Consider the following 27,803-nt stretch of genomic DNA (forward strand, 5'->3'; position numbering starts at 1 on the left):
ACCACCGAGCTAATCCGTAGACTGTTGTGGTGGCCTGGTATGGGTAAGGACGTGGAGGGTTTCGTGGCTGCTTGCGCCGTGTGCACCAGCAGCAAGATCCCCAGGTCCAAGCCCTTGGGGCTCTTGCACCCTCTTCCAGTGCCTTCACATCCTTGGTCCCATGTGTCTATGGACTTTGTGACCGGTCTGCCTGCTTCCAGGGGAAACACCTCCATCCTGGTCATGGTCGACCGGTTTTCCAAGGCGGCTAAGTTCGTGGCGTTGCCCAAGTTGCCCTCCGCTCAAGAAACCGCCCGTTTGTACCTCGAGCACGTGGTGCGGGCCCATGGGTTCCCCGTCGACGTGGTCTCCGACAGGGGACCCCAGTTCACTAGCCGGTTCTGGGTGGCCTTCCTCGGGCTGCTAGGGGCTAAGGCCAGTCTGTCTTCGGGGTTTCACCCCCAGTCCAATGGCCAGACCAAGAGGGTCAACCATGACCTAGAACAGACCCTGCGTTGCCTGGCCTCCGCTTGTCCATCATCCTGGGCCGAGCGCCTGGTTTGGGCTGACTACGCCCACAACACGTTGTGGCATTCGTCCCTGGGGATGTCTCCGTTCGAGTGTCACAACGGGTACCCCCTCCTATGTTCGCTGACCAGGAGGGCGAGATTGCTGTGCCTGGGGCCCGGGCCCTTGTCAAGTGGTGCCCTATTGTCTGCTTCGGCCGCCCAACGACGTCAGGCCAACAGGCATAGGCTCCCTGCTCCCTCGTTCCGTCCTGGCCAGCGGGTCTGGTTGTCCGCTAAGGACCTACCCGTCCGTGGGGGTACGCGTAAGCTGGCCCTGTGTTACTTGGGGCCCTTCAAGGTGGTACGGCGGATCAACCCTGTGGCTTACTGCCTGGCGCTCCCCCCTTCCATGCGGGTCCATCCCGTCTTCCACGTGTCCAAGCTCCGGCCAGTCCTGTGCGGTCTGCCTCCGGCGCCTGCTTCGCCGGCTCCGCTTATCGTTGATGGGGGTCCCGCCTATAAGGTTCGTCGCCTTTTGGATGTCCATCGGGTTTGTGGTCGGGAGCAGTTCCTTGTGGACTGGGAGGGGTACGGGCCGGAGGAGCGCAGTTGGGTCCCGGCTTCGCGTATCCTGCACCCGGGCCTTATCTGAGCCTTCCATCGCGAGAGGGCCGTTGCTCTTGGCCCGCGGGGTCTCGGGCCTGGGGGGGACTCTGTCAGGGCAGGCCCCAGCACTGCCCCGCCTATGACCACCAGAGGGCGCTCAAGGTCTACATCCAACAGACGTGATCAGCGAAGATGAGAATCAGCTGATGCGCTCCTTACTTAGCAGTCCCACCAGGATTTTGCGGGCCTTTTTTGTGATTGTTGCGGGCTAAAATGTTGCGGGTGTTTTTCAAAAAAATTGCGATGGAAGTTGCGGTGTGTTTTTGCTATTTAGTAGTCCATTTTAATTATCTATTTACCTATTTATTCAGGGTTGCCAACTTTTCAAGATCGCTTGAAGTGAGATTTGAACCTGGAGGGGGTGGCGAACATTAATTGTTGACGGGCGGGGGGTGCGGGGTTAGCGAACGTAAGTTGTTACCGGGCGGCTTGTAAAATGGACACAAATTAAGTATTCTATCGAGATCGATCGCCAGTGGTTGGCGCCAGAGCGAACTAGTAACTCATAGATATGGATCAGAGATAAATAAACTTTATCTCTGACTTTAAACTTTATCTCAGTTTAAAGTTTAAACTTTATCTCAGACCCTCGCCGCTTGCGTGCGCTGCAGTGACTTCGCGGGCTACCGTTGCATTGTGGGGAATGTAGTGTTTGTGCGTGCAAAACACCATCGGGCGGCTGTGGCCTGCGGGCCGGTTCTAATAGTAATTAAATATCATCCAGGGGGCCATAGATAATCAATTCGCGGGTCTGATCTGGACAGTTTATCCCCGCTTTCATGTAGTGTACCGGGATACTGCTTTTCCCGATCTTTTTGCCGTTATTTTCGTTGCTCATGCTGCTTTCAGTCTGCTCCTCTTGAACATATATACGGAGGTAAGGCGGGAGTTTGTCGACGTCACATCAAGATTGGTCAAATTTGCGGGAATGTTGCGGTGATTGGCTGAAGTTGCAACACCGCCCTGAATTCGCGGGGTTTGCTTGAAGTTGCGTTGAAGTTGCAAATCGCAACATCGCGACTTTCTGGAGGGTCTGATTTAGGGAGGCCGTTGACTTCTCATCTTTGCTGAGTTGTTTGTTCTTTTTCGAGCAGCCAGCCAGTAATGTTTCACTTGGTATTCTCCCGTTGTCTTTTGCCTCTCTCTTACTCGAGCTGTGTTTTTCAAGTGTTTCCAGTTTCAGTTTTGGGTAGCCGGTCCTTCCCCCGGCGGTTTTTGTTACCGTTTTGTTTATTTCCTTTTTTCACGTTGAGGTCATCCCCGTTCTTTATTTTTGCATGCTGTGTTTTTGGGTAGACTACTTACCCCACGTTGCTTTCTCCGTTTTCTTTATTTTGCGCGCTGTGTTTTGCAGGCTACTGTTCCTTGCGTTGAGTATATTCCGCGTCTTTGTTTTTGGTCTTTCTTCTGTTGTTTTGTCCTTCATGCTGCCTTTCACAAAGACGTTTTCCTTTTCTCTTTTCCCGCGAGCGTTTTGGCGGAGGTTTCAGTTTTGTGGTTTTTGTTTTGGCGTTTGGGTTTAGTTCAACCTCCGCGGTGTATGCGCGTTCACGTACTGCCACATTCAACATGGTTGTACGCGTGCACGTGTCCTCACCTAACAATCATCTGTGTGTGTGTGTGTGTGTGTTGGATATAGTTGCACAAACATACCACATGTAAAAAAAACAAAAGCAGTAATGACAATAAAAGTAAAACACAGGCTTTGTCTCAGACTTCTGTAACCAAGGAAACCTTGCTCATTAAAATTCATAAAAATAACAAACAATACTACAGTAAAAAACTTGGTCAAACCCCAGGAGGAAATACATACACACACACACACTCTCTCTCTCTCACCCTAAATTGGTTGAGGAGACTGTCTTCCTTGTACGACTGATAGTGGTGTTACTGACTACAGCAGAGTGACTATACTCTGACATATTGTATATCTGTCACTCTATATCTCACTTACTCTATATCTCTCACACATATTCAATATCTCTCACACTCTATCTCTCACATACTCTACTATATTCTATATCTCTCACATTCAATATCTCTCACACTCTATAGCACTCACACTATACTCTATCTCTCACAGACTCTATATCCCTTACACTATACTCGATCTCTCACTTACTCTATATCTCACATATTCAATATCTCTCACATACTATATTCAACTTCTCACAGTATACTCTATACACACTCTTTCACACTATACATCTCTCACATACTCTATATCTCTCACACTATACTCTATATCTCACACAGTGTACTCCATACTCACGCTATACTCTCACATCTCTGTGTGTCTATGACTTGGTGGTCAAAGTGGATCAGAACTGCATATTGGCAGTTGTCACAGCAACAGTTCTCTGATTGGCTTTGTGGGTACTCAGGGCTCACAGCCTGTGGTAGGAGGAGCAGACATTATTCCCCAGAGTTCTTTGCTTTTCCTGCATAAGGGATTCACAAGTGCAGATTGTGTGTGTGTGTGTGTGTGTTTACGTAAGAATGTGCTTGGTGTCTCAGTTAGCTTGCCCTCCCCTGTCTGCCAGCCCACACATCTATCCCAACCCCACCCCTTTGTTCCAAACCCCACCCCTCTCACCAACTACACCCTTTCTTCATGTTTTCTTCCCAACCCTGCTCCTCTCTCCCACAACCCCATCCAACTCTCCCTGAACCACCTGTCAGTCAAACCCAAAGCTCCTCCTCTCACAACTACTCCTTGTTTGTCCTTGTCCATGCAGTCTGCTTTCGCAGATTTACAGGCTCACTTGGGAGTGAACATTTTCTTAAGGGTTTGGGCATATACAGGGCTGCACTGGGCACTGTATACGTGGGTCTGTACACTCCGACACTCTAACACTGTCTAACCCCCTTCAGCTGTTCAAAAGCCACTTTGTTCCTGAGTTTCTTGGGTGTGTGTGGGTGTGTCAATCTGTGTGTCAAAACTGTTTCACTGTAGTCCTGTGATATGATGACTGGCAAAATGATTTAATGAATTTTAATGATGGCAAGAAGGTTGCCTTGGTTACAGAAGTCTGTCAGTAAGACGTGGCATTTATTTGTTCTTTTTCATGATGTGTCGGGCGTCTCAGTTCGATGTCTCAGTGCTCTACGTAACTGCTCATCCGCCAAGCTCAGACAACCGTCCGCAACAATAAAAGAAAAACGGAACCGACAGAGAAGACTGCGAGAAACACAGGCACGACTCCACAGTCCCAGTCCACCGTCACTGGGCAAAAGGGGCAGGAGAATGCTTGTGTGAGAATGCAGCATCCAGAAGTCACTGCTCACAATTTAATCCCTCAGCCTCTCTCGATCCATTGTGGTCATGCATTGCGGTAATCCATTGTTCCTGAGCTGATGTCTATGATTCTAAGCACTCATCCATACTTCTACCGTGACTGAAACATAATGAAAGGATGTGACTTGAAAATAATCATTATTATTTAATAAAATTACAATTAATTTGATAATAAAATTTTCTTTCTTTTAATCATTTACTACAGAATGTCTAGTCATTTGTACTTTTAACACTTCAAACTTTATTTTTGGGAAGTACCAAAGTGTATCTACAGTGTACCGTGTCACCCAGCACAAGTATTTGTTATTCATTTAAAAATAATTTTTGTTGCTAACTGAACCCCTGCTGAATGGCTGCAGTTTTAATTACACACACATACACACACACACAAAGCCATCTTCCCAACCTTAAAATATGAAAATGGGAGAGCATTTAAGTTCAATACTGGATCAATACTGTAGGAAAACTGGAATTCAATACAGTCATTCCAACACTCACACGCACATGAGCTCTTTCAGGCTCACTCGCACATATTCTCACACACACACTCATGCAGACTCACACTCACACACACTCCTACCTGATTCTGAGATGGTGTTCCATATTCATCAAAATGTCGCTCAACATAGTTTGATGACAAGAGATTACTGTAAACAAGTACACACATGCATGCACATAAGCATACACATATGCACACACACACAGAATGAAACTCAGCAATTTCATGTTTAGATGTATAAAAGGTGCTGTGCTTTATGGTAATTTCTTCCTCTAAAACTGATTATGCTCAGATCTTAAATAGCCAAACACCATACAGCTTTAAATACAACAGCCAATCACAACTTAGTTTTAAATACAACAACCAATCACAGCTCAGCATTACATTTTATACATTCCCTTATGTAACGTCTTTTCATAGACTATAAACTGTTGATGTCTGGTAATGTTTGTGTTAACAACACATGATAATACTTCCTACTGGAGCACTTAGACATTTAGAAGGTGATGGAACCATTAAAAGATATTTGATGTGAAGAACCAAAGTGTGTGTGTGTGTGTGCGTGCGTATGTGCGTGTGCGCATACAGTATATGTGTGTATACACATTGTGTATGCATGTGTGTTTGTGTGTACATGTGCATGCACGTGTGTGTTTGTGTGTCTGCCTACGTGTGTATGTGTGTGTATGTGTTTGTGTGTATGTACAGTAATCTACTTACTGGTTGAGTTCCAAGTCCAGAATGAAAGGCGTCCTAAAAGCCTCCACCAGGAAGGATAGGTGAGACAGATGAACCGGCTGTGTGTGAGAGAGTGAGATAGGACCGTGAGCAGAGAGGACGAGAGACAAACGTGATGGGGAGAGAGACAGAAAGAGACAAAAAAGAGACAAAGATAGAAACAATTACTGGGTATTTCTACATTACCCTCATAATCAGATTATCTCTGGATAGTCATCAAATAATCTTGGAGTAGAATAATGTCTGATAGTCATCAGATAATCTCTGGGTAGAAAAATGTCTGAAAGTCATCAGATGATTTGAAGTTGCCAGACAAAGCTAGACATGTGTCCATGTCAGGGATGCATGTTTAAGACAAAGTGTGTGAGAGGCAGTAAGAGTGGCTGCTCAGCCCAGGGGACGTTGGGGCTGTGAGCAGTGCTGGGATCAGAGACGCAGAGACCATCTGAGACAAGCAACCTGAAACTGGAGCCGTGTTCCTCTAAAGCACTACCAAACATCCCACGCTGTGAATTATTAAAGAACAAACACTTTACTGATGTTATGAATATGGGTTAGATATGTAAGAGAGGAGACAAGACACAGTGAGATGAGAAGGAGGACAAGAGAGAGACAGAGGACAACAGAGAAAAACGGAGGATGACGGAGAAAAATAGAAGATGACAGGAAAACATGATGATGGAGAGAAATGGAGAAAACGACAAAGATGGAGAGCAAAGAAGGCAGCGCTGCTATAAAGAAATAAAAGTGAGATGTGCAAACTCCACCACTATATCACTCCAAAACTCCACCACTATCACTCCACCACTCTAGCAATCACTATCAGTCTATCCTATCAATCACATCAGTCCATCAGCCAATCCTGACTAACCTCCTCTATAACTCCTGACTATCCCTCTCTATAACTCTTGACTAACACACTATAACCAATCCCTGACTAACCCCCTCTATAACTCCTGACTAACCCACTCTAAAAAACTTTGACTAACCCTCTCTATAACCCCTGACTAACTCTCCAACTTTTCATATAATGTTTTCTAGTTATAGATCTAGGCAATTTACCACAAATACCAAATTCAGGAATTAGCTAATATGTGTAAAAATATGTAGCTACCTGATTGCGACATGAGTAATTCCTTACACATAAATGAAGTTGGACATGCTTGAAGTGCTAAAGCCTTTATTCAGATCTTTTATGTTATTACTTCTCTTCTGTGACCACCAGGCAGTACTCACACCTCTATGGAGTGATATTACTGTCTTTAATATGAGAGCATAAAGTTAAGGTTAAATCGAGCAAGTCAGACACACTGAGCACGCAAAATCAAGAAAATGAGCAAAAACAGAGACAGCAAGAGCAGAGAACAAGAATTGTATGGTTAAGTGCGCTCACTTCACTGTTTTCAGTGTGCGTTTCAGTTTTTTGCTCGCTTCTAAAATTCCTGCTTGTTTCATGATTACAAGTGTAAATACGTAACAGATCAAGACTTGGTAGATGATTACCTGAACCATCGATTGCAACTGCAAGAGGGCATGTCATGACCCGATTTGAACTGGAAACCCGATTTGGACCACACATGTGCATAACTGAACGTAATTCCCGATAAATCGTACAACAGATGATGCACGCTTACGTCTGCTAATCTTACATGCATGAGGCATGTTGATGAATTGATTTTTATACAAAAACATTTTCCACCCAAAGCCAACAAAAAGTTGAATGTTTGTGTTAATTAAAAATCAGCATTCCAAATTTTGACTTCCCTGTGAATCTGAAATTACAGATAGTTAGCTAATATAGCTTAGGTATTAATGTCCAAAACAAACTATTTGCTTGTACAAAAAAATGTTGTGCTTGTACGATTGTACGATTTTTCTCCGTAGCTATCTAGAATAATAAAAATACTGTATAAATCTACATCTAGTTAGTTACCTATGTAACCATAGCCATCGGCGCAGATGGAAATTCTGAAGTGAGGGGGACCAAGCTGTACAATATATACGTTTATGCTGCTAGATTTCAGATGGGGTCAATATAAATCTGGAGGGGACATGTCCCCCCCGTCCCCAGTGCCATCTGCGCCCCTGGCCATAGCTACGTGAAGCAGCATCCTAAATTTTGTTTCGGATGTTTCGCTAATTTCGGCTAGGTTTTACGGTTGATGCATCCACCTAGGATCATGAAGTAGCTAGATGTTTAATTTAACTTGAGTAGCTACTAACTAGCTAATGTTATAGCTAGCAGGCTCCATACACAAACATTCACCATTGCGTTGGCTTTGGGTGGTAAAGGTTTTTATCTGTGGCACTTTAGGTAAACATGACATCTTATTGTAAAAAAAAATGCAATCGATGGTTCAGGTAATCTACCAAGCCTTGATATGTGACATATTTACACTTGTAATCATGAAATTTTAAGCAAGCAGAAAATTTTAGAAGCGAGCAAAAAACTGAAATGCGTGCTGTAAACAGTGAAGTGAGCGCACTTAACCGTACCAATTCTTGTTTTTCTGCTCTCACTGTCACTGTTTTTGCTCGGTTTTCTTGATTTTGCATGCTCAGTGTGTCTGACTTGCTCGGTTTAACCTTATCTTTGTGCTCGCATATGAAAGACAGTAATCTCACCCCATACACCTCCTAATAAAACTCCAGCAACATCTTTCTTACTCCTACCCAGTGGCGGCTCGTCAGTAGCCTATTAAATTATACAGAAAATGAATGCTATTAGATATATAAACTTATGTAGATGATATATTGCAACGTATTATGAAACTAGTAATACTATTAATTATCAGGGGTTTTTTTTTAAGATCAAGAATTATATAAAGAATTTCTGGGACATTATATGTATACCATATACGTCCTGTGTAGGGTGCGCCGGACTAATGGGTGTCTATGTATGTCCTTAAACTTTTGGCAAGCACATGATCTGGAGACGCTCTTTAATTGGTTGCCTTAAAGTTAGCTGCTGGACACACCTACTTTTATCAGTAGCCTATCAGTATAGTTAATTATTTTTCCTCTTATGTGATTAACTATCCTTGATGATTGGCAACAGCATTCTGACAGCTCCTTAGCTGACCAAGAGAACGGGGGAGATTTAACTCGTTGTTGAAGAGTTTCATTTAAGTTGGCATATAATTTCTACCAAATGAAGCTAAATTCAATTTTATCCTCACCACAAAACCCATTCACATTCAGTTGAAGAATAAAAGAATAAAGGAGCTTGGAGCGGACAGACCCAATTTTAGGGTGCTTAAATCCTTGAAAATGCTGAAATTTAATGTTGCATTTTGGCTAAAGTTCTTGAAAATGCTTGAAATTAACTATTTAATTTCACACCAAACAGCAATCTGACTGACTTACATTACGTTACAAAAATTTGTATAATGTTAAAAGTTATAAATACATTTAAAATGTTCCACCTGTCACAGTACGGCAGGCCCCCTGCTGGTCACCCCCCATCCACAGCGGCAGTTGTCTTGTTGTGTTGTGTTCGTTTCTTAAGGGGGCGGGTCCTATGATCTGACTTACCTGAGGGTCGTTTGTTTGTCCATACATGTATGTTTTGTCTTTGTACCAGTTGACTGCTGGTTATTGTATCCTTGATTTGGATTGTGTCACAGGTTTTTGGTTTGTTCACTTTCTACATTAAACCCTCCTTTTTCTCTGAGACTTGGTGTGATCGCTTCCATTTTATTTCGCACTCCCTGCCCGTCACACCACCTCTGTAATTGCAGCGGGAAAGTTGAGAGCACGAGAGGATGTTAAGATTGTGTTTTTAAAATAAATAACTTAAATAAAATATATGGTAGCTAAGCTAGCTACCAGTCAAATCCTAAACAAACTAGCATATATTTTAACTATATATTAATATGCCAACAAGGTTAGGTAATACACTTATTCTTCTGCTATTACCAAACACAGTACAATCTTGCTGGGATGCGTGTGGCTTTGTATGTGTTTTGATTTTTCAGTTTGTTTGAGCCCCCCTCAAAACTTTTAACACCAGCCGCCACTGTTCATAACATCTTTCTTGCGCATAAGGATGGTTGATGTAAGGAAGGAATGGGGCTCATGATAAAAGAGCTAAGGAATTGCAAAGTAATGTTTAAAAACACTCAGATGGCAACCTGCAGAGAAACATGTCCCAAAGCCATCAGTAGCAGCACTCAGGACATAGCCCCCTCTCTCCCTCTCCCTCTCTCTCTCTCCCTCCCTTGCTCTCTCCCTCCCTTCCTCTCTCACTCTCTCCTTTTCTCTTTCCTTCCTCTCTCTCTCCCTCATTTTATCTTTTTCCCTCCCTCTCTCCATCCCTCTCTCTCCCTCCATCATGTCCTTTTACTTTAAACATTAATGGTGAAATTCCTCAGCATGCCAGGAGCTGATGGAACTGTTCCCAGATCTGTGGGCAGAACTGGCCTGGATTTGCTTGTCTGTCACTGCACTACAAAGAACATTCAGATGTTTCAGCTCCAGACCCAGACCGTGTCTGTTCTCTCTCTCCCACACACACAGTACTACTGGTGTATCTTTCTGAACCCCAGTAAACACATCTCATACTCTATATTATGTGTGTGTAATTAATGTGATGAAACTATAGTATTATAAAGGGCACAAAGATTCAGCCTGGCATACTGGTTTATTTACTTCATGAATAACTGTTTTCTCAATGGTTTCTCAAAGACTTGGCCATGATTGAGTCTACTGAACCAGTACTGTAGCAGTGCAAAGTAGAATGGGAACAGAATCAAATAAACTATTTCTGCATCCCAACAGGTTTTTACTTTTATTTGGAGTCATTTCCACTTTGAGTGACAATATTGGAATTGTGAAACTCATTTTTACTGGCAATTTACCCTAAGCTGTTCACTCCTATTATCTTTATTACTTTACAGTATACACTTACAGCCTCGGGCGCACTTGCGATATGTCCGAGACGCTGACTCGACGCTCCCCGGGTCTCCTCTAGCGTCTAGAATAGCACAACTTTCCATTTTATGCGCCGCAGCGTGTAGATTTTCAGCTCGATCCAGACGCACAAGGTCACGCCACCCAGTACCGACGAGGCACAGAGGACACGCGGGCGAATCCAAACGCTCCGGTTTGTGCACACGCGCGCACTTCCAGGCCTTGGACGGTATAGGTGATTTTTATAAGAAATCAACGAGATTTGAGAACAGATGGAGATATCTGAGTTACCGAATAGACTTTGACACTTGGGCTAACAGGCACAGAGGAGTACACAGCTCTCAGACTGGTAGAAAGACGTCTAAGGCTAAACAATGCGAACTCCAGAACTTCAGTAAACTGCTCCTTGAACACGTTTTATATTTGGAAAAGGATCCACTCAAGATAACACACCTAATACGTGTTCCGTCGCGTGTATGTAGGTCATGTCACGAACTCTAAAGTTAAATATGAAATCACTCACGTGCGGGCCACCGGCATCGGTCTTGGCTCTGGTATCCAAGCGACCGTGCGCGAGCTCGCCCTCCGCGTCAGTCTGCTGCTGGAGCCGTTTGGGTTCCGTGATCTCCTCCGCATAACCCGCCCGTGCCCGTTGGTGCACCGCCGACTCCCATTGCCACACCGCTCCGTCCCGTGGTGCGGAATCCCTGCCTGTACCGGTCAGACACAGGTGCACGGACACACAAGCCGGCAATTAGTGAGAGGAGCCGCAGCTATTCGGCGCCTTTGATGTCCGTCTACGACTGACGTTTGACATTCAAATGTGTGATCGTGTACAGGTGCGAGTGAAGCCCGCCGCGGGCTCGCCTCTAATAGTGAAGCCAGAAAACGGGGCCAGATAATCTACGAACTAGACCGTGTTGTCGCCTACAGATGGTGTGTGGATGGAGGAATATCGGCCTACCTGCAGCCCGTAGTCTAACCTCTGTGTTGGTGCAATAAACGAGGTTAAATGAGGTGCAGGTCAAGGCGCTGCACCTCACCCCCTCCTGCTCTCCTGCTCTTACCTGTCACGGCGAACCGAGCAGTCGCAGCCCACAGCAGGCACTGCATCACCAGCATGGTGCTCACATAGTCCCGCGGATCGGCGTCAAGCTGCTGCGTTGCGAGATCAACACTCCGGCACGCAGAACCAAGGACAAATCTGACGCTAAAATACGGGCAGCATGGAGGAGCACCTCGCGACAGCCTCTTATCTCTGCAGCGCGCTGTTTTTAAGGCACGAAATGGGCATCGTGATTGTTGCGGTGAGTCGATACCACGTTCGCTGAAGAAAATAATCCAGACAAGCGCAGCATCTGAAAATAAACGCAATATAAACGACACGGTTCACCGTAGGATTGGGAAAATATACGAAGAAGACATGTCTTCCAGCTGTTGGAGACGCAGTGAAGATGTGCTGTTCGGAGCGCGGCTTCGCTCAGAGGGCGCGAGATCAGAATAACGGGTGTCGCGCGCTACATCGGCGCCTAGTAGAGCATGTGCGAACGAACGCGCCCTCCCTCCACATTCGACACGCTTCGGTGGGACCCCCCCTCCGCAACATCTACTCCCCACCAGACATTAATAACTAAAGGGATTTCACATCTGATTAACAGTTACGTTCTCGCTGCTCTGGATGCCAATTGCTATGTAATCACAAATGTTTAAAACATGTCTCCTGTATGAAGACATTAACCTCACGTTGAGTTGTCATACATCTCGGGTATAAGTTGGGCTAATACAGAACCTTCTTAAAATAGTCCGTTATTATTTTTGTTTGTAGGTAATAAGGAAGGAGGTGTTCAGCAATTATGATGGTAAAGCCTTTTAAAATGTAGCACACTATCCAGTGATAATGTTAAAGCTCATTAAAATTAAACGTTTATTAATATGAGTCAGTGAACGCGCGGTTTTAACTCTGCATAATAAACCTACATAAGCCCACATAACACTTTCTGCTGCAAATAGCGGGCACAACAGTTGCATCACGTGCGAATCGTCAAGTCCTGCCCGTGGTGCACCAACGAGCAAACGGACAGGAATTAACACACGGATATTTTATATATATATATATATATATATATATATATATATATATATATATATACACATACATTTCTCTTCAGCGTTATGAGATTCATCGATCTCTGCAATGCCCTGCAGCCAGGGGCAAAGTTAATGCACTTAGTGCACTGCCGCCACGCGCGAAAGCCACTTCACCTTCTCATGCGAGTACTCTGCGCGTCCGCGTCAGAAGCTCGCCGTCATGCGGATGCACCAGTTCGCTGCAACGGCCACGCGCTGAGGCAGTGCGCGCTCTGCAGCTTCCAAATACTGACTGTATTTTTTCAAGAGTGCGTAACAAGTAACAAACCGGAAAGTGTAGCATAGGGGAGTGACGTCACCGCATGTGATTAGGAAAGTGTTTTAAATAGTTAAAGAATAGTTTAAACTATAAAGCTACTGATCATGTACATTCATTTTAAGGCCATCTTTACAAGTGACGTAGGCACGAACCTGTAGCTGTATCTCTCATTAAAATACTAATTCCAATAGGCAAACACCAAAAGCTACCTACACCGGACCAAAAAGTATTTACTGAACACACTTCATACTGAATAAAACCCCTGGCAAAAAGTATGGAATCACCAGTCTGGGATGAGCACTCATTCATTTGTTCTACGTTTTATTCTGTAGAACAAACTCGTATCAAAAACATAATTCAATAATAAGGTCATTCCAAAATGCAATTTGTTGGCTTTCAGAAACACTAAAAGAAATAATAATAAAAAAAACATTGTGGAACCAAAGTAAATGTTACTTTTATTGAGCAAGCACACGGAAAAAAAATATGGAATCACTCAATTCTGAGGAAATCATGAAAAACAGATAAACAAAAGAACATTCAAAATATATCACTAGCATTTAGTTGCACCACCTTTGGCTTTTATAACGGCTTGCAGTCTGAGGCATGGACTTGATCAGTGACAAACAGTATTCTTCATTAATTTGGTGCCAACTCTCTTTGATAGCAGTTCTTGTGGACCATTCCAGCTTCCTCCCATTTATGCTTCATCTGTTTAGTTGTACTTTTTCGGTTTTCAAGACAAATGGCCTTAAGTTCTTTGTCTTGACACTTTGAGGTCTTTCTTGGTCTACTGGTACACTTGGCTTTAACAACCATTCCATGCTGTTTGTATTTGGTCCATATCTTGAATACAGCTGACTGAACAGCCCACATCTTTAGCAACCATGCGTGAAGAGTTACCTTCTTCAAGAAGTTTCACAATCCTCTCTTTTGTTTCAAGAGGTATTTCTCTTGTTGGAGTCGTGGGTCTTGCCACTCCACTTCGTCCAGCAGCCCTCCAAGGCGTCATGACTGCAGGTGTTTTTAACTGCAGACTTAACGAGCAGATCTAATCTGAGGCAGGTGTCTACTTAGGGAAAGGAAATTGACTGGGTGTGTCCTTATTTTCTACCTCCAATTTGAGTGATTCCATATTGTTTTCCTCAGAATTGAGTGATTCCATATTTTTTTTCCCTGTGCTTGCTCAATAAAAGTAACATTTACTTTGTTTCCACAATGTTTTTAATTATCTTTTAGTGTTTCTGAAAGCTAACAAGCTGCACATTGGAATGACCTTATTATTGCATCATGTTTTTGATCTGAGTTTGTTCTACACAATAAAATGTCTGAATGAGTTGCTCATCCCAGACTGGTGATTCCATACTTTGTGCCAGGGGTTGTATAAGCACAAATACTGGACTAAGCACAAACTACTACAGCCTATATACAGGCATGAGCTGCATTGCCGCTAGAAACACGTCTCTGGTTCTGGAGATTCCTGCAAGCGTGGGGAAGGCAGGATCAGTGGGATTCTGGGTAACAGTGAAGTCAGGCCTGCACCTGCATGACACACCACTCTGCTCATCACAGCGTAGTAGTGTAGATTCACATCAGTGTCCATGAATAAACACAATCTAGTCCAGGACTTCTGGGCTCGTGGCCCAAAACCACCAGTGAGAGGAAGTCACGTGACTCACCACATACGGCCATGGCTGTAGTTTGGAGTGAGCAGAAAAGGTCACATTACAATGGTAGCAAAATGACGGTTTAACTCTGGATAAGATCACTTACAAGTGTGACAAATGAAATGAGGAAGTCATCATACTAGCACTGTTCTTTTCGGCTCTCCATTACGGCAGGTGTGGCTTAAAGAAAAACGACTCCAAACCATCTCCACCAAGACCACTTCCTTCCTTTCCTTCTCAGGTGAAGGCACAACCTGTGTAAATGGTAGTCTTTCACTTCAGCACCATGGACAGCAGTAAACTAACCCAGCAAACGGGAATGTCAAGTGGGGGAGGAGGGGTACGCATTTAATGTTTGCAACTAATTTAAATATAAGTTAAAGCAAAAGTGTATCTTAACATTAGGCTTTAAGAAGTGGCTTTCCTTAGAGTTCAGAGTGCTGAACTGAACGTAGGCCAGTTCAGCCCTCTCAGGTTCCACGATCTCAGGCACCAACAAGCAAACAAGATGATTACAGACGTCTCTACATCACCCAAAGATGATGTAGAAATATATGTAAAGATAATGTGGTAGACGTATGTAAAGACGATGCGGTAGAGATGTATGTAAAAATGATTTTTGTCTTTCAAATAACACAAGCATTTATTTTCAAGTTTTATTGAACACTAGTTAAGAAGGTTCACAGATAATCCACCACAGAAATGTTAGAAGCTTGTTAACTGGAAAATATAAAATTACATCTTAAAAAAAAATAAAAAAAAATTTAAAAGAAAATGAGAAGCAACAGCATAAGATGTGCATCTCACTGCTAATGCTTCACAGCCACCTCGCTTTACCATCCGAACGAGAGATCCGTCTCCAGCCCACATTACATCGGTTACTACACCAATGGAGGTCTAGAGAAGCAGCACGAGGGAGCTCGCAAGGACGAGATCATAATTCATCAACTGTGAGAACAAATATGACCCATTCTCATCAAAAAGCAACTTCACAGTTTCATAATTTACAAGACAAATCACTCAGAAGACAAGGCCAAAGGCACTGACCGCTTACAGCCATGGGCCTGTTCCACTCCTCGATTAATACTGCTGTGACAAATACAAAGCATGTACCTAAACAATCACTTAGAGCACTCCGAGTTTCTCATGATCTTGCTGTTATTACTGGTTAACACACACACAGGTTGTTGAAAGAACCTCATGTAAACCAGTTTAGAACAGTTGTGCAAAGACATTGTTGAGGAGCCTTGAATATTTTACAAAATTCTAGCGGTGCCATTTCAATGTGTGTGAAAAACAGCCTAGAATTCCCAGCAGGCATCTGTCCATGGTTGCGGTCATCTCCAGTCCCACACAGCAGTCCTTCACATTGACCTCCGAGAGCCAGAAAGATTCTCATAAAGCACAGCTGCACCAAATCACTAAATCATCCTCTGTGCTGCCAGTCGGGCCCAGACCCCAAGCAGAGCGGAGGCTCCGCCCCGCGGCCCTTGTGCAGGCCACCTGAACACGGGAGTGCTGCCAAACACAGCACTCAGGCTAATTGAGCAGTGCCCCCTACAGTGAAGCCTCATTAAAATCCCAGTAGTGCTGCCCCGATCTGCTCAATACGGATAACAAGGAAAAAACAGGAGCAAAGACTCAGCAGCCAAAAGGGCAGTGGAGGAGGAGGAGGAGGAGGAGTGGATAACGGAGGGCCGCCTTCACCCGATACGCACGGCTCAGGAGAAACTACACCCCCAGAACCATGACATCTATGAAACGTCTAAGTGACCACAAACCAGCATCTAGGAAAACAGGGGTCTGCCATGGGTCAATCGTTCCAAACGAGGCACTACAGTGGTATATGGGTCAGCTTCACCTTCTTCCTGCTCGCCACTGTCCTCCTGTGTGTCCTGCTGGAAGGGCAGGAGGTCATGTGGTGATGCTACGTTGTTTAAGGCACTAATCTACCCTCTCAGAAAAAGACCACTCAGCAGATACTGCGATACAGTCTGTGGTTTCTGTTTGACAGGGTCATTTCTCTCATCGGCTACGGGTGGTGGTCCAGCACAAATATACGAAGCGTATATAAACCTTCATAAATGCCATTGTCGGCTCTCAGAGGTTCGGGAAATTGATAAGTCATGTGATGGCGGCGGAGACCTTTCTGGGCCACTCTGAATGAAATAACATAACGTAACAGTAACGCATGTGCTGGAGGGCGGATTAACTCCTACACTCCCAGTGTCTGGGTTATTCGCATGTCCAGTGTTTCGATTTGCCTGCAGAGAGCAGGCGGACTCATGCGTCCGGCGAACCCCGTGGGCGAGGGAACGGCTGGCTGCAGAACGGAACACAGCCGGGACGCATAACTTCCATCCTGCACCCCAGTGCATGACCGCTGCAGCAGCAGGTCCAGCTCACAGCGCCCTCCCCTGGGCGGGAGGTGAACAGCCGGTGCCAAACGCGCCAATAGGCCCGAGTCCCAGTCCGATTCGGAGGAGGTGGAGGAGGTGAAGCTCGGGACCAGGGCGGACTCGAGGCCGAACGAGGAGAAAGACTGAGAGAGAAGGGAGGCGGCCGAAGCCTGGCTGACGGCAGTGTGGGTGGCGCCCTCTAGTGGAGGCGGAATAGTGACACTGGGCGAGAGTGTGGGAGGGTCACAACATGGAGGAAGCTGTTGCTGGAGTTCGTCGTCATGGTAGAATGGATAGAGGTCTGGAGGGCCGAGCTCGGAGGATACAGGCGGATCAGGAGTGGTGATGGCCGTAGCCAGGCCAGGATCCAAACGAGGCTCTACATTGAGATACTGGTCAGTTTCACGTTCGTGCTCTCCACTGTCCTCCTGTGTGTCCTGCTGGAAGGGCAGGAGGTCATTTGGAGTCGCTACATTGTTGAATGCACTAATCTGTCCTGCCAGATGACCACCACTCAGCAGATCCTGCAATAAAGTGTCTGGTTTCCGTTTGACAGAGTCATTTCTCTCCTCGGCTACTGGCAGTGGTCCAGTACAAATGTGTGATGCGTTTTCATTGGTCGGATCAGACATCTGCCCTAAGCACTTCCTGGCCTTCTTAGAGGGCGAGGGGCTCTGGGGGAAGGAGCAACGGCGTTTCCTGGGGTTCACTCTGACCCTCAGATCTGCAGACCACGCTGGAAATGACAAACCAGGTGCCGCCGAAGAAAATGGTCCTTCCAGCAAGGCCACGCTGCCACTGCTGTGCCCACTCTCTGTTAATCTGACAGGTAGAGACAACGTCTGTGGTTGTCCCCCCCTGAGAGGGCCTGCGTGGTCATCGTCGCTCTTGCATCCCCTCTTGGAGTCATCGCTGGGCTGCTCTTTCGAGCCGTGTGAGCAGGTTGACGATATTAGCACCGGCTGCTGCAGACCTGCCGCACATCTGGGATGTTCATGCACCACCAGCTCCTTCACTGGAACATCTATGACGCCATCCAAGCCCATACCATCGCCATCCTGCAGGCTGGGACTGGAAACAGGGACTTCCTGGTGAAGCAGTACGGAGAGGCGGCCGCTGGCTCTCTCACACCCACTCTTGGCTTCCAAGGAGGCTTGAGGTGGGGCATCTATGCTAGACTCGACTGGACGAGGTGGGGCATCCATGCTAGACTCCACTGGACGAGGTGGGGCATCTAAGCTAGACTCGACTGGACGAGGTGGGGCATCTAAGCTAGACTCCACTGGACGAGGTGGGGCATCTAAGCTAGACTCCACTGGACGAGGTGGGGCATCTATGCTAGACTCCACTGGACGAGGTGGGGCATCTATGCTAGACTCCACTGGACGAGGTGGAGGGCTTGCAACCACTCTGAGATCTGATGTGTTATCTGCAGTGTCTGGACTCAACAGGTGATCAGAACCATGGAGGTCCCCGTCTGCTTGATAGCTGGTCAGTTCCTTTGTCTCTACACAAAGGTTCAAAGATGCTGGAGAACCAATCGACAACCTGTGTGCCAGAAAAACCAAAACAGACAAAACCCCAAGAGTAAGGGAAATGAAAAAGTAGTTGCAAAACCTAATTAAAAGCTGGACAAAATAACCAGGCATACTTCTCACCTCAGAACTTGTTTGTCATCCCGTGAATCTGGTAAACACATAAAAGCTGCATTCATGCTGGCGACCAGCTGGTCCACTACAGCATAGTTATGAACGTCCAGCACAAAGCCACGATGAAGCTCGCACTCCAAGTGCTGTTTATAACAAAGAAACATTAAAAGAGCCAGTCAAAGACAGGGAGACAGACAGGGAGACAAAAAGAACTTGAGATGGCTCGTCATAGAGAAAGAGGATCTTTATAGAGGAGCTGTACATCTCGAATGAAACAGATTAAATTAGCCTCTGTAAGGAACTGAGCCAGGATCAGCCATGTTGGAAACCACAACCTCCCCCCTCATGTTGCATGCGCTGTGGGCACTCACAGGAAGGTCTGCCTTCTCATTCAAACCATCACACTGAACTTCCAAACAGCGACAACGGTTTTAGAAGAGCATCCCACATTCACATGTGGTTATAAAACTTAGCGTTTTTAACAAATATTAAGCTTTTTAAAGATAAACCAATTTAATTGTGTATTCTGCATTAAGCAGGAATGACTTTCCACAGCTGGATGGTTTTGTTCATATAGATGCCTGGACCACATCCTGTGTTTGTGTAGGACCAGTCTGGTGAATAACACCCCAGAAATCAAACACAGCCCAATGTCCTCCCACAGTTCCCACCCTGTGCATATTCTCAACAAGCCCCACCCTGTGGTTAATGTACACTGCTTCATTAACAACTACTGACGAGGATGCATGAGCTATAACAAAGCACACAAAAAAGCGATTGGATGTTCAGATGGTGTGAAATCTGTCATAACCCAGACAGCCCCTGGGCCGACGTGATGGTGGGGGTGTGGGGGATGAAAATAATGCATGCTCTAGCCTTGTCCAGGTGTTTGTAGTTAGTCTGGGGGAGAGGGGCTCACCTGGTCCAGGTGTTTGTAGTTAGTCTGGGGGAGAGGGGCTCACCTGGTCCAGGTGTTTGTAGTTAGTCTGGGGGAGAGGGGCTCACCTGGTCCAGGTGTTGGTAGTTAGTCTGGGGGGAGAGGGGCTCACCTGGTCCAGGTGTTGGTAGTTAGTCTGGGGGGAGAGGGGCTCACCTGGTCCAGGTGTTTGTAGTTAGTCTGGGGGAGAGGGGCTCACCTGGTCCAGGTGTTTGTAGTTAGTCTGGGGGGAGAGGGGCTCACCTGGTCCAGGTGTTGGTAGTTAGTCTGGGGGGAGAGGGGCTCACCTGGTCCAGGTGTTGGTAGTTAGTCTGGGGGGAGAGGGGCTCACCTGGTCCAGGTGTTGGTAGTTAGTCTGGGGGGAGAGGGGCTCACCTGGTCCAGGTGTTGGTAGTTAGTCTGGGGGGAGAGGGGCTCACCTGGTCCAGGTGTTGGTAGTTAGTCTGGGGGGAGAGGGGCTCACCTGGTCCAGGTGTTGGTAGTTAGTCTGGGGGGAGAGGGGCTCACCTGGTCCAGGTGTTGGTAGCTGGTCTGGCAGCACTCGCAGTAGCCCGTGTTCTTCCTGTGTGAAGGTGTGTGTGGGAGGGCAGCAGGTGCCTTACAGCCACTGCTCACCATCTCTGCACTCCTGCTGGGGGAATCACGGAGACAAACGTCGAGTTACATAGAGTACGACACTATGTACAGAATGTGTTTCATACTGTGGTGGTGGTGGAGGTTGTGGGAAGGGGTAACAGGGAAGGTGTGCTGTGATTGTGGATAGAGGTACCTGACTGTCTCCTGGGCCTGGTGTGCCTCTCTCCTCGGCTGGGGTCTCGCAGGCGCAGGGGTCTCGAAGGGGCTGAACCGTCCCAAGTAGCTCAATGTGGGGAACTGCATAGACTGTATATGCAGAGGCCTGTACTTCCTGTTACAGAAACACAAAAAGTAAAGACAAAAGGACTACTAGTGAAATGTAAGCCAGGCACAATGCTATGACCTTCCATAGGACATGTAGGTGCAGAAGACAGAGACCTTCTACCACACTAGTCACAGATGCCCCTGGCACTACCCCACCCTGTCTGCTCACACATCAGATCCATTTCTGAAACCCACACTGAACACCTCTGAAGAGAGAATACTTCTTTGTTAGCCAACAGCTGTCGACAAAAGCTTTTCACAGGTTGAGGCCCCTGCCTGAGTAGACAGCCTGCAGCACCGGAGGAGGTGCAATAGATACCCCCCCCTCAGCAGGAGACAACCCCCCCACCAACAGAGATCTAAAGCGACTCAAACATTAGCCTGTTGACACACAGCACACTGTGGGGCACGTGAACCCGTGAAGGGTAGTACAGCGCACGCTCGCGCACACACATTAAGGGTAGTACAGCGCACACATACACCACAAGGGTGTAGTCCACCTTACCAAAGTCCACCTTAACACTTACCTGCTGGAGTCTTCCACCTTAACAAAGTCCGCCTTAAGGACACCAGCTGCACATGTAAGCAAGGACAGGAGTATGAGACCACAGACCAATACAGTACAGCCTACCCCCAATACAGTACACTGACTCCCCAATAATACAGTACACTGACTCCCCAATAATACCGTATACACACTCCCCAATAATACCGTACACACACACCCTCCATAAAGCAGTGAGTGGACTGTCATATAAAACCATTGGTACAATGACTCATGAAGATCAAATAACATTTTACATGCCATCTCTGCAAAAATATTGATCATTTTTAAGTATTTTTGAAAGCATTTGCTTCACTTTTGTGTACACAGTAATGAAACAGTTCACTTCTGCACTATCTTGCTGTACCGTCAGGACACTCAAGAGAAGCAGGAGAACTGAGCCTTTACCTCTGACCACACGGGGCCTTGAGGGCTCTCTCGCCTTCTTCTGGTGACATGAACAGACAGAAAGGATCAGTAACGTTAAGGAACTACGCAACAATGTAGATAAAGCCTTCACCACATCCACCCACGTCAGTCACAGCACCACCCAGGACCAGCTTAAGGGAGGAGCTCCCTCATGACTACCCCTCCCCCCTAAGACAGACAGACGTACCTCAGTCCTATGGTTTCTGAGACAGGAGATCTCAGCATGTAGGCGGTCCACAAACTTCAGAAACTCTAGTCAGTGTCAGACACGCAGTAATGAGAATCTGCTATAAACGTTAGGTTGACATTAAACGTGACAGTAGCGCCATCTGCTGACAGTAGCAGCATATTGTAAACTACACCTAGAACCCCATCTAGAAATTAAGCCAGAGAGGTAATCATTTTTACATATACCATCTATATAAATGAAAATTAATGTTTAGTCAGTAAATAGTATGCAAGCTCAATTATAAAGTACAGAGGTGCCAAAAGGATCTACCGTCTACGCTGACAATCTTCACTCCCCAGGAGCTAGCACGCGACAGCACGCTACCCCAACTCTTCTCCTGCAACACACACACACAGGAAATAGTAAAACATTAAAAGCCTCACATTTGATACAAAACTCCAAGCCCAAGAAACAAGGACCTAGTTTGTGATGGATACACAATTTAAAGAGATACTATAATATCAGCTTCTTGAACATTGTGAACTAGCTACCAACACCTGGACCAGGTGAGCTCCTCTCCCCCCAGACCAACTAAAACACCTAGACATGGCTAGAACATACTCTATTTTCATCCCCCACACCCCTACCATCACGTCGGCCCAGGGGCTGTCTGGGTTATGACAGATTTCACACTATCCCAACATCCAATCACTTCATTGTGTGCTTTGTTATAGCTCACACATACTCGTTAGAAGGGCAGAGCCTAAACAAATGTGGTGGTTACACTGTCTGATGTTTTATTGAAATGGGAGGAGCTTTCTGTCTACCCCATGCCCGGCCTCTGTCTGTCTGTCTACCCCATGCCCCGGCCTCTGTCTGTCTGTCTACCCCATGCCGCAGCCTGTGTGTGTCTGTCTATCTGTCTGTCTACCCCATGCCCCAGCCTGTGTGTGTCTGTCTATCTGTCCGTCTACCCCATGCCCCAGCCTGTGTGTGTCTGTCTATCTGTCTGTCTACCCCATGCCCCGGCCTCTGTCTGTCTGTCTGTCTGTCTACCCCATGCCCCGGCCTCTGTCTGTCTGTCTGTCTACCCCATGCCCCGGCCGCTGTCTGTCTACCCCATGCCCCGGCCGCTGTCTGTCTGAAACAGTGCTCGTGTTCTTGCCTACTAAAGCATTTCCACAGACAGTAGCTGACTGTTCTCTTAAATCCAACGTGAACAGGTCGTGCTGTGAGAACCTTGCACCGCACACAGTCCCTGTTCCCACATGCTTGACTGGCTCATAAACACACACACTGTGAGGTTACCAGCAGGGGAAGCCTGCATTAGCAGGGCCCAGGACGTGTGTGCTGTAAGGCCATCACCACTGCGTTGGTGAGGCGGGAAGGGAGTCCACTCACCTGACGGAGGGCTTTCTCCAGCAGGGCCTTCCCCCGACTGCCACAAACCTGGAGGAACAAAGACTTAGCAGGGACAACACTGGAAATACATTCAGGATAAAAAAAAAACAAACAAACTGTAAACCATCTGGATACAGAAAAAACACTACGTACATTTTGGATGCAGAAAAATATAGACATATAAAACACTATCCTTTGGTTATGGAAGAAAATGTTCATACAACAGCGAGACTTTCATATCTGTCTTTTCCAGAGCGACTTTGTAAGACAGATATGAAAGTCTGGCTGTTGTATGAACATTTTCATTTGTAAGTCGCTCTGGATAAGAGCGTCTGCTAAATGCCGTAAATGTAAATATTCCAGTATGTCATTTACATCACCCTTACTACCATCTCGGATATTGTGAACCATTTAATGCTAACTCTGTTCAGTAGTGTGGTCCCTGTTTGTGATGGAAACACCAAGCAGCCCCATGTAGGTCCTGGTTTCTCGGATAAACACCCACACTGAGATTAAACCACTTGCACATCTTCCAGTTACGCCTTTAAAATCTGTAAAAGTTCCTCTGAGTGCCTCCAGTACACAGGCACATGCTGTACACTTCCAGGGGCGTGTCTACTGACTCAGGGGTGTGGTTATTACTCAGGTGTGTGGTTATTAGCTTGAGCGTGTCTACTGACTCAGGTGTGTGGTTATTAGCTTGGGCGTGTCTACTGACTCAGGGGTGTGGTTATTAGCTTGGGCGTGTCTACTGACTCAGGGGTGTGGTTATTAGCTTGGGCGTGTCTACTGACTCAGGGGTGTGGTTATTAGCTTGGGCGTGTCTACTGACTCAGGAGTGTGGTTATTAGCTTGGGCGTGTCTACTGACTCAGGAGTGTGGTTATTAGCTTGGGCGTGTCTACTGACTCAGGGGTGTGGTTATTAGCTTGGGCGTGTCTACTGACTCAGGAGTGTGGTTATTAGCTTGGGCGTGTCTACTGACTCAGGAGTGTGGTTATTAGCTTGGGCGTGTCTACTGACTCAGGTGTGTGGTTATTAGCTTGGGCGTGTCTACTGACTCAGGTGTGTGGTTATTAGCTTGGGCGTGTCTACTGACTCAGGGGTGTGGTTATTAGCTTGGGCGTGTCTACTGACTCAGGGGTGTGGTTATTAGCTTGGGCGTGTCTACTGACTCAGGGGTGTGGTTATTAGCTTGGGCGTGTCTACTGACTCAGGGGTGTGGTTATTAGCTTGGGCGTGTCTACTGACTCAGGAGTGTGGTTATTAGCTTGGGCGTGTCTACTGACTCAGGAGTGTGGTTATTAGCTTGGGCGTGTCTACTGACTCAGGAGTGTGGTTATTAGCTTGGGCGTGTCTACTGACTCAGGAGTGTGGTTATTAGCTTGGGCGTGTCTACTGACTCAGGAGTGTGGTTATTAGCTTGGGCGTGTCTACTGACTCAGGTGTGTGGTTATTAGCTTGGGCGTGTCTACTGACTCAGGTGTGTGGTTATTAGCTTGGGCGTGTCTACTGACTCAGGAGTGTGGTTATTAGCTTGGGCGTGTCTACTGACTCAGGGGTGTGGTTATTAGCTTGGGCGTGTCTACTGACTCAGGAGTGTGGTTATTAGCTTGGGCGTGTCTACTGACTCAGGGGTGTGGTTATTAGCTTGGGCGTGGCTACTGACTCAGGAGTGTGGTTATTAGCTTGGGCGTGGCTACTGCCACCTTTGATAGAGCAGCAGATTTACCGGTGGTCTTGGGGTCCCAGGGTGCTGAGCAGAACACTGTCGCTGAAGAACAGGAGAGCAGTCCGCTTCACCTTTGACCTTTCTCAATGTGGAACACTCCGCTTGCCTGGTAGGCATGGCCTCCCTGTTGCCTGTGACAACTACGCTCACATCCTTGTTGAGGAAACTCTCCACCTTCTGCATAGAAAGATGAAGCAAAGTGGGGACGGAGCTACACAACGACCTGATCAAACATCCAAGAGACAGAACCAGCAAGCCCTGCTCCGAGCGCTTACCCCTCCAAGACGGCCAATCAGCTCAATAAGAATGCTTGACGAGCGGCTCTTCACTTCATCCAGGTAGAAAGACTTTCCCTCAAGTGGGTGTGACCCTGGTGCTAACGCACCAATCAGGTCGCAAATCCGCAGACCACTCGGCATAATTCTGCCTGGTAAAAAGTAGAAATGACAAAGAGTAAACAAAATGTGTCATCTACAGGATGAGAGAGGTGTGTGAGGAGTGTGTATAATCTACAGGAGGAGAGGTGTGTGAGGAGTGTGTATAATCTACAGGAGGAGAGGTGTGTGAGGAGTGTGTATAATCTACAGGAGGAGATGTGTGTGAGGAGTGTGTATAATCTACAGGAGGAGAGGTGTGTGAGGAGTGTGTATAATCTACAGGAGGAGAGGTGTGTGAGGAGTTTGTATAATCTACAGGAGGAGAGGTGTGTGAGGAGTGTGTATAATCTACAGGAGGAGAGGTGTGTGAGGAGTGTGTATAATCTACAGGAGGAGAGGTGTGTGAGGAGTGTGTATAATCTACAGGAGGAGAGGTGTGTGAGGAGTGTGTATAATCTACAGGAGGAGAGGTGTGTGAGGAGTGTGTATAATCTACAGGAGGAGAGGTGTGTGAGGTGTGTATAATCTACAGGAGGAGAGAGGTGTTTGGAGTGTGTATAGCCTAATCCCTCAGTGACGACCCTATTTTCTCTCCCACCAGCAGAAACTTTCCAAAACACAGTTATATTCCAACAAGATAAAAAGGTTTCATGGCCCCACTACCCCTTGAATGAAGCCAACACCACTATCTTCTACCACTACATTCACCCTACATATCTTACCATCCTTGATAACAGGAAATGTCATTTTCTTTCTAAATGTTATAAAAAACAAAGATCTGAAGATAACTAAAATTATATAAAAGGAAGACAAACAGCAAAAAGATAATTCTTTGAGATTTAACACATTAGATTTTCTGGATTTTTAAGGAAGAGTAGGAAGATTGTGTTTTATTTAAAGGGCCATGTATGTAGTTACAAAGTACAAAGTACCTGAAACACAAATTTGGGACTTCAATTATTTTCCAGAGGTTCATACTGTTGGGGTCAAACTGGCCCCAAAGTTAGGTGTTCATGTCCTGAACAGGAGAGCGCGGTATGTCCCACTGGAGTTCTGGTCCGCATAGCTACAGCTATAACACCACATTGGGAAGTACGAACAGCCTACATCTCTAGAACAAACCACCACATTTTAACTAGGCATTCTTCAGCCTCTCAGATAAACCTTATATGTACCTTTAAATTTACCTCAAGTCGTAAATCGTTCAGTGGGCGCGTCTTGCCCAATAAAAACGAGATGGCCTTTCGACACTGTGAGGGTTATTTTAACAAATAAACACTTTGCTTTCTGCAATGAATGGTGAAAGGCTCTGACTTGTGTAGTTGCCCTATGCGGCTGTGTTGATGGGATCATCCTGCTCAGCTGTGGTTGTGAGTCCTGCACCAGACACCAAGGAGGAGAAAACCAGACGTTTAAAGCACGCCACCTACATAATGATCCCTATCCGACACCAGTGTGCAGTAACGCGGGGTACAGCTAAAACGCTTTGAGGTTTTTTGTTTATTTCGTTATTATTCCGTGTTGTTTGTGCAGCTAACGCGGCTAGTTAACGTTACACTGAGTGGATAGTTAGCAGCTCTAAACTAGCAGAACTAGCACGGCGCTGGATACATTACTGCTTCGTTTGGGTTGAACTATCAAATAACGTTCGCTAGATAACCAGATACCTCTATAGATACAAAAATATCTTTAAGGTTGATCTTACCTTTTCAAAACACGGTCCTAACCGCCGAGGACTTCACAAAAGCGCGGAGTGTCAGCAGACGCGAGACGGTTCAAACTGCCCTCCACACCGCGCCTGCAGCGCCACCTACCGGCACAGAGGACCTGCGTCACCCAGTCATCAAAGCGGGAACATTCACCGTATATACTGGGGGAAACGGTGCTGTGAGACGATGTCGTGAACACATATGAATAAGTATGGAACTATATTAAAACATGCTTCTAAGTTAGCAGCGTAACAAAACTCCTGCTTTAATGAACTATGATAATTTTACAGTTAAACAACCTCGTTACGGAATACATTATAATAAACTGTCAGAGGTGTCAATTCCAGGTTCAGAAAGTAAAAGTCCTCACCAGGATTTTGCTCAAGCTTGCTAGATTTTCTAATTAGTGCAATCCAAGTAAAATTAGTGGAATCAACACAATCCAGGAAGCCTGAGTAAAATCCTGGTGAGGACTTTTACTTTCTGAACCTGGAATTGACACCTCTGTAAACTGTTTTGTAATACATTGTTCATTGATGTTTAAAAAATCAGCTGAACTTGATCATGCCACATCTCCGAAATACTAGGCAGTCTGTTGTAGAAGGGCAATCTTTTGGTGGTGTTGTTTCTTTCAATTTCATGCGTTCACAAAACTATCAGTTTTATCAGTTAACTATTTAACATGGTCAGATTTAATTTTAGAGGATTGATGAGAATCTTTAGACCTATTAGACTGCAATCATGTTTTTTAAATATAATTTATATAAGCCAAGTATATTGTCCAATAATTAGAATTGTATTGTAGTTGAGGTCTTAAGTGCACACGAAGACACATGCACATGTTATTTTTTATCTCCTATTTCTGTTTAAGTATCATTAGATCT

General features: G+C 46.0%; 2 protein-coding genes across 6 annotated transcripts in view; both read right to left on the bottom strand.

Moving 5' to 3' along the window:
- The window catches only part of adam11 (ADAM metallopeptidase domain 11), a 51,601-nt gene extending 39,432 nt beyond the window's left edge, over positions 1 to 12,169 (bottom strand). For all 3 annotated transcript variants that reach the window (XR_013130124.1, XM_077000892.1, XM_077000891.1), the window contains exons 1-4: positions 11,668 to 12,169; positions 11,124 to 11,311; positions 5,672 to 5,748; positions 5,033 to 5,099 (exon numbers count right to left, since the gene is read on the bottom strand). Coding sequence is in view for 2 of the 3 variants with exons in the window: in XM_077000892.1 (XP_076857007.1) it covers positions 5,033 to 5,099; positions 5,672 to 5,748; positions 11,124 to 11,311; positions 11,668 to 11,722 (387 nt within the window). In the remaining variant the exon portion in view is untranslated. The remainder of the gene's footprint in view (positions 1 to 5,032; positions 5,100 to 5,671; positions 5,749 to 11,123; positions 11,312 to 11,667) is intronic.
- Positions 12,170 to 15,316: 3,147 nt separating this feature from the next.
- Positions 15,317 to 27,248, bottom strand: dbf4b (DBF4B-CDC7 kinase regulatory subunit). 3 transcript variants are annotated; one of them, XM_077000895.1, is made up of 12 exons: positions 26,916 to 27,248; positions 25,109 to 25,260; positions 24,834 to 25,010; positions 23,103 to 23,150; positions 22,032 to 22,098; positions 21,720 to 21,784; positions 21,512 to 21,548; positions 21,087 to 21,132; positions 20,429 to 20,566; positions 20,167 to 20,290; positions 18,732 to 18,865; positions 15,317 to 18,621 (listed from the first exon to the last, which is right to left on the bottom strand). In XM_077000895.1, the coding sequence occupies exons 2-12, from the start codon at positions 25,250 to 25,252 to the stop codon at positions 16,890 to 16,892; spliced, it is 2,712 nt and encodes a 903-aa protein (XP_076857010.1). In that variant the 5' UTR covers positions 25,253 to 25,260; positions 26,916 to 27,248; the 3' UTR covers positions 15,317 to 16,889. The 3 variants fall into 3 exon arrangements, with proteins under 3 accessions (XP_076857010.1, XP_076857009.1, XP_076857008.1); XM_077000894.1 differs by having other exon boundaries at positions 20,167 to 20,287; positions 21,512 to 21,551; positions 26,916 to 27,247; XM_077000893.1 differs by having other exon boundaries at positions 21,512 to 21,551; positions 26,916 to 27,246.
- Between the last annotated feature and the right edge of the window lie 555 nt (positions 27,249 to 27,803).

This window comes from Brachyhypopomus gauderio, chromosome 3 (genome assembly GCF_052324685.1).
Source record: "Brachyhypopomus gauderio isolate BG-103 chromosome 3, BGAUD_0.2, whole genome shotgun sequence".
In the NCBI taxonomy this organism is placed as follows: domain Eukaryota; kingdom Metazoa; phylum Chordata; class Actinopteri; order Gymnotiformes; family Hypopomidae; genus Brachyhypopomus; species Brachyhypopomus gauderio.